The sequence below is a fragment of the Nyctibius grandis genome, chromosome 5, assembly GCF_013368605.1.
Source record: "Nyctibius grandis isolate bNycGra1 chromosome 5, bNycGra1.pri, whole genome shotgun sequence".
Lineage (NCBI taxonomy): Eukaryota > Metazoa > Chordata > Aves > Nyctibiiformes > Nyctibiidae > Nyctibius > Nyctibius grandis.
The window spans coordinates 1,207,252-1,217,775 of record NC_090662.1 but is presented as its reverse complement, the minus strand read 5'-3'; the positions used below and the strand labels follow the sequence as shown (position 1 = coordinate 1,217,775).

At 68.8% G+C, this 10,524-nt stretch overlaps 1 protein-coding gene across 1 annotated transcript in view; it reads left to right on the top strand.

Annotated features, from left to right (window-relative positions):
• The first annotated feature begins 1,382 nt into the window (after positions 1-1,382).
• Positions 1,383-10,524, top strand: part of FLNC (filamin C) — a 34,586-nt gene continuing 25,444 nt past the window's right edge. Inside the window, exons 1-4 of the mRNA XM_068402354.1 lie at positions 1,383-2,751; positions 6,407-6,658; positions 8,691-8,788; positions 9,534-9,684. Of these exons, the coding sequence (XP_068258455.1) occupies positions 2,415-2,751; positions 6,407-6,658; positions 8,691-8,788; positions 9,534-9,684 (838 nt within the window). The 5' untranslated portion in view covers positions 1,383-2,414. The remainder of the gene's footprint in view (positions 2,752-6,406; positions 6,659-8,690; positions 8,789-9,533; positions 9,685-10,524) is intronic.

Below are 10,524 nucleotides of genomic sequence, written 5' to 3'. Positions count from 1 at the left end.
GTGGTGGGTGTTGGGTGCTGGGGTGTTGGGGTGCCTGGGTGCCCGCGGTGATGGGGTGTTGGGTGCTGGGTACTGAGGTTTTGGGGTGCCGGGGTTTTGGGGGTTTGGGGGATTTGGGGCGTTTCGGGGTGCCGGTGTCTGGGGTCACCGGGGGTTGGGGTCACCGGGATTTGGGGTTACCGGGCTTCGAGGGTGCCGGGGTTTGGGGGTTTCGGGGGTGCCAGTGTTCGGGGTTACCGGATTTTGGGGTTACCGGTGTTTGGGGGTTTCGGGGGTGTCGGTGTCACCGGGATTTGGGTTCACCGGGATTTGGGGTTACCGGGATTTGGGGGTTTCGAGGGTGTCGGTGTCACCGGGATTTGGGTTCACCGGGATTTGGGGTTTCGGGGGTGCCGGTGTTCGGGGTTACCGGTGTTTGGGGGTTTCGGGGGTGTCGGTGTCACCGGGATTTGGGGTCACCGGGTTTTGGGGTCACCGAGATTTGGAGTTACCGGGATTTGGGGGTTTCGGGGGTGTCGGTGTCACCAGGATTTGGGGTCACCGGGATTTGGGGTCACCGGGATTTCGGGGGTGCCGGGTTTGGGGGTGCCGGAGTTTGGGGTTACCGGGATTTGGGGGCGTTTCGGGGGTGCCGGGGTTCAGGGTTACCGGGATTTGGGGGTATTGGGGTTTGGGGTCACTGGGATTTGGGTGTTTCGGGGGTGTTGGGGTTTGGGGTTACCGGAGTTCGGGGGTTTCAGGGGTGCCGGTGTTCGGGGCTCCCGGTGTTTGGGGGGTGCCGGTGTCACCGAGATTTGGGGTCACCGGGATTTGGGATCACCGGGATTTGGGGTTTCAGGGGTGCCGGTGTCTGGGGTCACCGAGATTTGGGGTTACCGGTGTTTGGGGGTTTCGGGGGTGTCGGTGTCACCGGGATTTGGGGTCACCGAGATTTGGAGTTACCGGGATTCTGGAGTTTCGGGGGTACCGGTGTCACCGGGATTTGGGGTCACCGGGATTTGGGGTTTCGGGGGTGCCGGTGTTCGGGGTTACCGGTGTTTGGGGGGTGTCGGTGTCACCGGGATTTGGGGTCACCGGGATTTGGAGTTACCGGGATTCTGGAGTTTCGGGGGTACCGGTGTCACCGAGATTTGGGGTCACCGGGTTTTGGGGTCACCGAGATTTGGAGTTACCGGGATTCGGGAGTTTCGGGTGTACCGGTGTCACCGGGATTTGGGGTCACCGGGATTCGGGGTTTCGGGGCCGGGGGCGCGGTGCCGGTGCCTCCGGGGCTATAAATAGCGGCTGCGCTCAGGCCCACCCCCCCCTCACCGCCCCCCCGCCCTGGTCCGGCCCCATCCCGCGGCCCCGGGACCGGGCGGGGCCCCGGCAGCGCTTAAAGCCGCCGCCGCCCCCCGCGCCGCCACTCGCCGCCCCCCGCACCGGGACCCCCGCACCGGGACCCGCTCCGGACCCCGCACACCGGCACCGGGACCCCCCCCCGCACCCCGCCGGGGATCGCTGCTCCGCTCCGGGCACCGGGAATCGACCCCAGCAACCGGCACCGGGAACCGGGAACCGACCCCGGGACTCGCCGCTGCCACCGGGAACTTGTACCGGGACTGATCCGGGACACCAAGCCCCGGCACCGGGACACCGGGACCCACCCGGGAGACCGGGGCTGAGCTGGGACACTGTCCCCCCCGGCACCGGGACACCGGGACACCCACCCCGGGCACCGGGACTGACCCGGGACACCGGCACCCTCCCGGGACACCCACCCGGGACACCGGGACTGACCCGGGACACCCACCCCGGGCACCAGGACTGACCCAGGACACCCACCCGGGACACCGGGACTGACCCGGGACACCGTCCCCCAGCACCAGCATTGCCACCAGGAACCGGGACCCCACCCCGGGGCACCCACATTGCCTCAGGACCCCCCACCCGGGACACCAGGACCCCCTCAGGCACCGGGACAGACCCGGGACACCCACCCAGGACACCGGCACCCACCCGGGACCCCCATTGAGGATACAGGGAGTGACCCAGGACCCCCACCCAGGACCCCAGGACCCCCATTGAGGACACCAGGACCCCCACCCAGGACCCCAGGACCCCCATTGAGGACACCAGCACCACCCAGGACCCCCACCCAGGACCTCAGGACCCCCACCCAGGACCCCAGGACCCCCACTGAGGACACCAGCACCACCTAGGACCCCCACCCAGCACCCCAGGACCCTCACTGAGGACCCCACCACCACCCCAGGACCTCCACCCAGGACACCAACACCCAACGTGTGGTCTCCAGCCCCCTCTAGCAGGAACCCACCACCACCACCACCAACCCCTGAGCACCCACCACCCCGCAGCACCCACCACACCACCCCCAGCACCCACCACACCCCATAACCACCCCCACCACCACCATGAATTCCACCTACGAGCCCCAAGCGGGTGAGGAACCCGAGGAGCTGCCGGCCACCGAGAAGGACCTGGCGGAGGACGCTCCCTGGAAGAAGATCCAGCAGAACACCTTCACCCGCTGGTGCAACGAGCACCTCAAGTGCGTCCACAAGCGCATCGGGGACCTGCAGCGGGACCTGAGCGACGGGCTGCGCCTCATCGCCCTCCTGGAGGTCCTCAGCCAGAAGAAGATGGGCCGCAAGTACCACCCGCGCCCCAACTTCCGCCAGATGAAGCTGGAGAACGTGTCGGTGGCGCTGGAGTTCCTGGAGAGGGAGCACATCAAGCTGGTGTCCATCGGTGAGCGAGGGGGGTGCAAGGGGGTGTGCAAGGGGGGGTGTGTGAGGGTGTATGTGATGGAGGAGTGAGGACGGGGCTGTGGATGAGTGTGCAAGGATGGGGGTGATGGAGGGGAGAGGGTGGGGGTGAGTGTGCAAGGGTGGGGGTGATGGGTGGGTGATGGAGGGGTGAGTGTGCAAGGGAGTATGTGATGGGGCTATGGATGAGTGTGCAAGGGTGGAGGTGATGGAGGGGAGAGGGTGGAGGTGAGTGTGCAAGGGTGTATGTGATGGGGCGAGGGATGAGTGTGCAAGGGTGGAGGTGATGGAGGGATGAGGGTGGGGGTGAGTGTGCAAGGGTGTATGTGATGGGGCTATGGATGAGTGTGCAAGGGTGAGGTGATGGAGGGGTGAGTGTGCAAGGGTGGGGGTGATGGGTGGGTGATGGAGGGGTGAGTGTGCAAGGGTGTATGTGATGGGGCTGTGGATGAGTGTGCAAGGGTGGGGTGATAGGGGTGAGTGTGTGAGGGGGGTGATAGAGGGGTGAGTGTGCAAGGGTGTATGTGATGGGATGAGTGTGCAAGGGTAGGGGTGGGATGGGGCTATGGATGAGTGTGCAAGGATGGGGGTGATGGAGGGGTGGGGAGGTGGGTGAGTGTGCAAGGGTGTATGTGATGGGGCTGTGGATGAGTGTGCAAGGGTGTCTGTGATGGAGGGGTGATGGAGGGGTGAGTGTGCAAGGGTAGATGGGATGGAGCTATGGATGAGTGTGCAAGGGCAGGGGTGATGGAGGAGTGGGATGGGGCTGAGGATGAGTGTGCAAGGGCAGGGGTGAGGGAGGGGTGAGTGTGTGAGAGGGGGTGATGGAGGGGAGAGGGTGGTGGTGAGTGTGCAAGGGTGTATGTGATGGAGGGGTGGGGAGGGGGTGAGTGTGTGAGGGCAGGTGATGGAGGGTTGAGGGTGGGGGTGAGTGTGCAAGGGTGTATGTGATGGGGCTGTGGATGAGTGTGCAAGGGTGGGGGTGAGGGAGGGGTGAGTGTGCAAGGGTGTATGTGATGGAGGGGTGAGGACGGGGATGAGTGTGTAAGGGCAAGGTGATGGAGGGGTAGGATGGGGCTGAGGATGAGTGTGCAAGGTTGAGGTGAGTGTGGGGGTGAGTGTGCAAGGGTGTATGTGATGGAGGGGTGGGTGTGTGAGGGTGGGGTGAGTGTGCAAGGGTCTATGTGATGGGGCTGTGGATGAGTGTGCCAGGGTGGGGGTGAGGGAGGGGTGAGTGTGTGAGTGCAGGTGGTGGAGGGGTGAGTGTGCAAGGGTATATGTGATAGAGGGGTGGGAACGGCATGAGTGTGCAAGGGTAGAGGTCATAGAGGGGTGAGGACGGGGCTGTGGATGAGTGTGCAAGAGCAGGGGTGATGGAGGGGTGAGGGTGGGGGTGAGTGTGCAAGGGTGTATGTGATGGAGGGGTGGGAAAGGGGTGAGTGTGCAAGGGCAGGGGTGATGGAGGAGTGGGGAGGGGGGTGAGTGTGCAAGGGTGTATGTGATGGGGCTGTGGATGAGTGTGCAAGGATGGGGTGATGGAGGGATGAGTGTGCAAGGGTAGGTGTGATAGAGGGGTGAAGATGGGGCTGTGGATGAGTGTGCAAGGGCAGGGGTGATGGAGGGGTGAGGGTAGGGGTGAGTGTGCAAGGGGGGGTGATGGGGGGGTGGGGATGAAGGATGAGTGTGCAAGAGGGGCGGTGAGGAGGGGGCTGTGGGTGAGTGTGCCCCCCCCTTGCACACCCAGCCCGGGGGCGCCCCCTCGTGTCCCCACACCCCCATTCCCCTGTGCCCCCCCCAGCTGTGCCCCCCCCCGTGTGCCCCCCAGCTGTGCCCCCCCAGATGTTGCCCCCCCCCCACATCTGCAGCCCATTTCCTCGCCGAAACACGATCGCTGGTGGGGGGGGGAGGGGCCGTGGGGGAGGGGCCGGCACGCCTGGGCCCCCCTCCCCCCCCCCCGGGCAACCCCCTGCCTCAGTTTCCCCATCCTGGCACCCCCCACTAGGGCTCGGGGACACCCAGGGTGCTGTGGAGGGACCTCGGGGTGTCCCCAGGCTGGTACAGGGGTGACAGGGACCCCCTCCATGGGGTGTCAGGGTGACAGGGACCCCCACACATGCCCTGGCGTGTCCCCAGGCCAGTGTGGGGTGACAGGGACCCCCACCCATGCCACAGGGTGTCACCAGGCTGGCATGGGGGTGACAGGGACCCATTCCATGGGGTGTCAGGATGTCCCCATGCCAGTGTGGAGGTGCCAGGGACCCCCACCCATGCCCTGGGGTGTCACCAGGCTGGCATGGGGGTGACAGGGACCCATTCTGGGGGGTGTCAGGGTGACAGGGACCCCCACCCATGCCCTGAGGTGTCCCCAGGCTGGCATGGGGGTGGCAGGGACCCATTCTGGGGGATGTCAGGGTGCCAGGGACCCCTACCCATGCCCTTGGGTGTCCCCAGGCCAGTGTGGGGTGACAGGGACCCCCACCCGTGCCACAGGGTGTCCTCAGGCTGGCATGGGGGTGGCAGGGATCCCCACCCATTCCATGGGGTGTCAGGGTGTCCCCATGCCAATGTGGGGTGCCAGGGACCCCCACCCAAGTCCTGGGGTGTCACCAGGCTGGCACAGGGGTGACAGGGACCCCCATCCACTCCATGGGGCGTCGGGGTGTCCCCATGCCAGTGTGGGGTGACAGGGACCCCCACCCATGCCCTTGGGTGTCCCCAGGCTGGCATGGGGGTGCCAGGGCCCCATTCCATGGGATGTCAGGGTGACAGGGACCTCCACCCATGCCCTGGGGTGTCACCAGGCTGGCACAGGGGTGACAGGGACCCCCACCCATGCCCTGAGGTGTCCCCAGGGGGGTGCAGGTGCCACCAGCTGGTGGCAGGGACCCACTCCATGGGGTGTTGGGGTGTCCCCAGCACAGTGTGGGGTGCCAGGGACCCCCACCCATGACACAGGGTGTCCCCAGGCTGGCATGGGGGTGACAGGGCCCCATTCCATGGGGTGGCAGGGTGGCAGGGACCCCCACCCATGCCCTGGGGTGTCCCCAGGGGGGTGCAGGTGCCACCAGCTGGTGACAGGGACCCACTCCACGGGCTCTTGGGGTGTCCCCAGCACAGTGTGTGGTGCCAGGGACCCCCACCCATGCCCTTGGGTGTCCCCAGGCTGGCATGGGGGTGGCAGGGCCCCATTCCATGGGGTGGCAGGGTGGCAGGGACCCCCACCCATGCCCTTGGGTGTCCCCAGGCTGGCATGGGGGTGCCAGGGCCCCATTCCATGGGGTGTCAGGGTGCCAGGGACCCCCACCCATGCCCTGGGGTGTCCCCAGGCTGGTACAGGGGTGACAGGGACCCCCACCCATGCCACAGGGTGTCACCAGGTTGGCATGGGGGTGCCAGGGCCCCATTCCATGGGGTGTCAGGGTGCCAGGGACCCCCACCCATGCCCTGGGGTGTCCCCAGGGGGGTGCAGGTGCCACCAGCTGGTGACAGGGACCCACTCCACGGGCTCTTGGGGTGTCCCCAGCACAGTGTGTGGTGCCAGGGACCCCCACCCATGCCCTGAGGCGTCCCCAGGCTGGCATGGGGGTGCCACCCCCCCCAGGGCAGTGTCCCCACGGTGTCCCCCCCTGTCCCCGCAGACAGCAAGGCCATCGTGGACGGGAACCTGAAGCTCATCCTGGGGCTGGTGTGGACGCTCATCCTGCACTACTCCATCTCCATGCCCGTGTGGGAGGATGAGGAGGAGGAGGAGGAAGGGCGCCGGCTCACCCCCAAGCAGCGCCTGCTCGGCTGGATCCAGCACAAGGTGCCCCAGCTGCCCATCACCAACTTCAACCGCGACTGGCAGGACGGGAAGGCACTGGGAGCGCTGGTGGACAACTGCGCGCCGGGTGAGGGGCACTGGGGGGGACTGGGGGGCACTGGGAGGGACTGGGAGAGACTTGGGGGGGCTGGTGGACAACTGCGCCCCGGGTGAGGGGCACTGGGGGGGACTGGGAGGGACTGGGAGGGGATTGGGGGGGGCTGGTGGACAACTGTGCCCCGGGTGAGGGGCACTGGGGGGCACTGGGGGGCACTGGGAGGGACTGTGAGGGACTGGGAGAGACTTGGGGGGACTGGTGGACAACTGCGCCCCGGGTGAGGGGCACTGGGGGGGACTGGGGGGGATTGGGGGGGCACTGGGAGGGACTGGGAGGGACTGGGAGAGACTTGGGGGGGGCTGGTGGACAACTGCGCCCCGGGTGAGGGGCACTGGGAGGGCCTGGGGGGGCACTGGGGGGGCACTGGGAGGGGACTGGGGGACACTGGGAGGGACTGGAAGAGACTTGGGGGGGCTGGTGGACAACTGTGCCCCGGGTGAGGGGCACTGGGAGGGGACTGGGGGGCACTGGGAGCACTGGGAGGGCACTGGGGGGGCACTGGGAGGGGATGGGGGGGGCACTGGGAGGGGTTGGAGGGGCACTGGGGGGGCACTGGGAGGGGACTGGGGGACACTGGGAGGGACTGGAAGAGACTTGGGGGGGCTGGTGGACAACTGTGCCCCGGATGAGGGGCACTGGGGGGGCCTGGGGGGCACTGGGAGGGGACTGGGGGGCACTGGGAGCACTGGGAGGGGACTGGGGGGACACTGGGAGGGGCTGGGGGGGCACTGGGGGGGCACTGGGAGGGGACTGGGGGACACTGGGAGGGACTGGGAGAGACTTGGGGGGGCTGGTGGACAACTGCGCCCCTGGTGAGGGGCACTGGGGGGGACTGGGGGGCACTGGGAGCACTGGGAGGGGACTGGGGGGACACTGGGAGGGGCTGGGAGGGGACTGGGGGGGCACTGGGAGGGGACTGGGGGAGACTGGGAGGGACTGGAAGAGACTTGGGGGGGCTGGTGGACAACTGTGCCCCGGGTGAGGGGCACTGGGAGGGGACTGGGGGGCACTGGGAGCACTGGGAGGGGACTGGGGGGACACTGGGAGGGGCTGGGGGGGCACTGGGAGGGGCTGGGGGGGCACTGGGGGGGCACTGGGAGGGGACTGGGGGAGACTGGGAGGGACTGGAAGAGACTTGGGGGGGCTGGTGGACAACTGTGCCCCGGGTGAGGGGCACTGGGCGGGCCTGGGGGGCACTGGGAGGGGACTGGGGGGCACTGGGGGGGCACTGGGAGGGGACTGGGGGGGCACTGGGAGGGGCTGGGGGGGCACTGGGGGGGCACTGGGAGGGACTGGGAGGGGATTGGGGGGGCTGGTGGACAACTGCGCCCCGGGTGAGGGGCACTGGGAGGGGGCTGGGGGGGGATTGGGAGGGACTGGGGGCACTGGGAGTCACTGGGAGATGCTGGGGGTCCCTGGGGGTCCCTGGGGGCCACTGGGGGCCACTGGGAGGTGCTGGGGGCCACTGGGAAGTGCCAGGGGTCAGTGGGGGAAGCTGGGGGGCCACTGGGAGGTGCTGGGGGGCCACTGGGAGGTGCTGGGGGCCACTGGGGGATGCTGGGGGCCACTGGGAGAAGTTGAGGGTCCCTGGGAGGTGCTGGGGGACCCTGGGAGATGCTGGGGGCCACTGGGAGATGCTGGGAGTCGCTGGGAGTCACTGGGAGAAGTTGAGGGTCACTGGGGGGTAGCTGAGGGGTCACTGGGGGATGCTGGGGCGTCACTGGGGGGCACTGGGAGTCACTGGGAGGTGCCGGGGGCCACTGGGAAGTGCCGGGGGCCACTGGGGGATGCTGGGGGTCCCTGGGAGGTGCTGGGGGTCCCTGGGAGGTGCTGGGGGGTCACTGGGGGGCACTGGGAGTCACTGGGAGATGCTGGGGGGCACTGGGAGGCTGCAAAGGGAAGGGGGGTGGGAAGGGGGGTGCTGCCCCCCCCAGGAGGGGTGGGTGGGTGGGGGTGCTGCCCCCCGGGGGGGTGTTGGGGTGCTGACCCCCCCCCGTGCCAGGCCTGTGCCCGGACTGGGAGAGCTGGGACCCGGCGCAGCCGGTGCAGAACGCCCGCGAGGCCATGCAGCAGGCGGATGACTGGCTGGGGGTGCCGCAGGTACTGGGGGCACTGGGAGCACTGGGAGCACTGGGGGGGCGGTGGGAGGGGGGCTGGGGGGACAGTGGGTGCCGTTATGGGGTGCGGAGGGGTCTCCAGGGGGTCCCTGGGCATGGGGGGGGGTGCTGTGGGTGCAGGGGGCGTCCCTGGGGTATCCCTGGGGGTCCTTGGGGGGTCCCTGGGCATGGGGGGGGGGGTCCCTGGGGTGTCCCTGGGCATGGGGGGGGGGGGGTCCTATGGGTGCAGGGTGGGTCCTTGGGTACAAAGGGGTCCCTGGGGGTGCAGGGGGGGTCCCTGGGGTGTCCTTGGGGGTGCGGGGGGGGTCCCCAAGGGGTCCCTGGGCATGGGGGGGGGTCCTGTGGGTACAGTGGGGGTCCCTGGGTACAAAGGGGTCCCTGGGGGTGCAGGGGGGGTCCCTGGGGTGTCCTTGGGGGTGCAGGGGGGGGTCCATGGTGGGGGCATGGGGGGGTCCCTGGGCATGGGGGGGTCCCTGGGGATGCAGGGGGGGTCCCTGGGGTGTCGCTGGGGGTGCAGGGGGTGTCCCCAGGGGGTCCTTGGGCATGGGGGGGGGATCCTGGGGGTGCAGAGAGGTCCCCAGGGTGTCCCTGGGGGGCACAGGAGGTCCCTGGGCATGGAGGGCACCCCTGGGTGGGGGGTGTGGGGGGTCCCCGTGAGGGTGGGTGTGGGTGGGGGGTGGCAGGAGGGGCTGACCCCCGCCGGGTGTCCCCGTGTCCCCCCCCCCCAGGTGATCGCCCCCGAGGAGATCGTGGACCCCAACGTGGACGAGCACTCGGTGATGACGTACCTGTCCCAGTTCCCCAAGGCCAAGCTCAAGCCCGGGGCCCCCCTGAAGGGGCGGCAGCCCCAGCCCGCCCGTGCCCGCGCCTACGGGCCCGGTACGGGGGCACGGGGGGGTGGCATGGGGGGACAGAGTGACCAGGCACAGGGGTGGTGGCACGGGGAGGGGGCACAAGGGACAGGGTGGACATGGGGGGGACATGGGGGGACACGGTGACCAGGTACAGGGGTGGTGGCATGGGGAGGGGGCATAGGGGTGGCACAGGGGGCCACCATGGCCAGGGGTGGCATGGAGAGGGGACACAGGGGTGGCACAGGGGGCCACCATGGCCAGGGGTGGCACGGGGAGGGGACAGGGGTGACATGGGGCGACACCATGGTCAGGGGTGGCATGGGGAGGGCGCACAGGGGTGGCACAGGGGGACACCATGGTCAGGGGTGGCATGGGGAGGGGGCACGAGGGACAGGGGGGACATGGGGGGACATGTTTAGCAGGCACAGGGGTGGTGGCATGAGGAGGGGGCACAGGGGTGGCACAGGGGGACACCATGGCCAGGGGTGACATGGGGAGGGGACAGGGGTGGCACAGGGGGACACCATGGTCAGGGGTGGCATGGGGAGGGGGCACAGGGGTGACATGGGGGGCCACCATGGCCAGGGGTGGCATGGAGAGGGTGGGTATGGAGTGACACTGGGGAGAAACAGTGACCAGGCAGAGGGGTGGTGACATGAGGAGGGGGCACAGGGGGCCACCATGGCCAGGGGTGGCATGGGGAGGGGACACAGGGGTGGCACAGGGGCACACCATGGCCAGGGGTGGCATGGGGAGGTGACATGGTGAGCAGGCACAGGGGTGGTGGCATGAGGAGGGGGCACAGGGGGCCACTATGGCCAGGGGTGGCACGGGGAGGGGGCACAGGGGTCCCATGGCTGGGGGC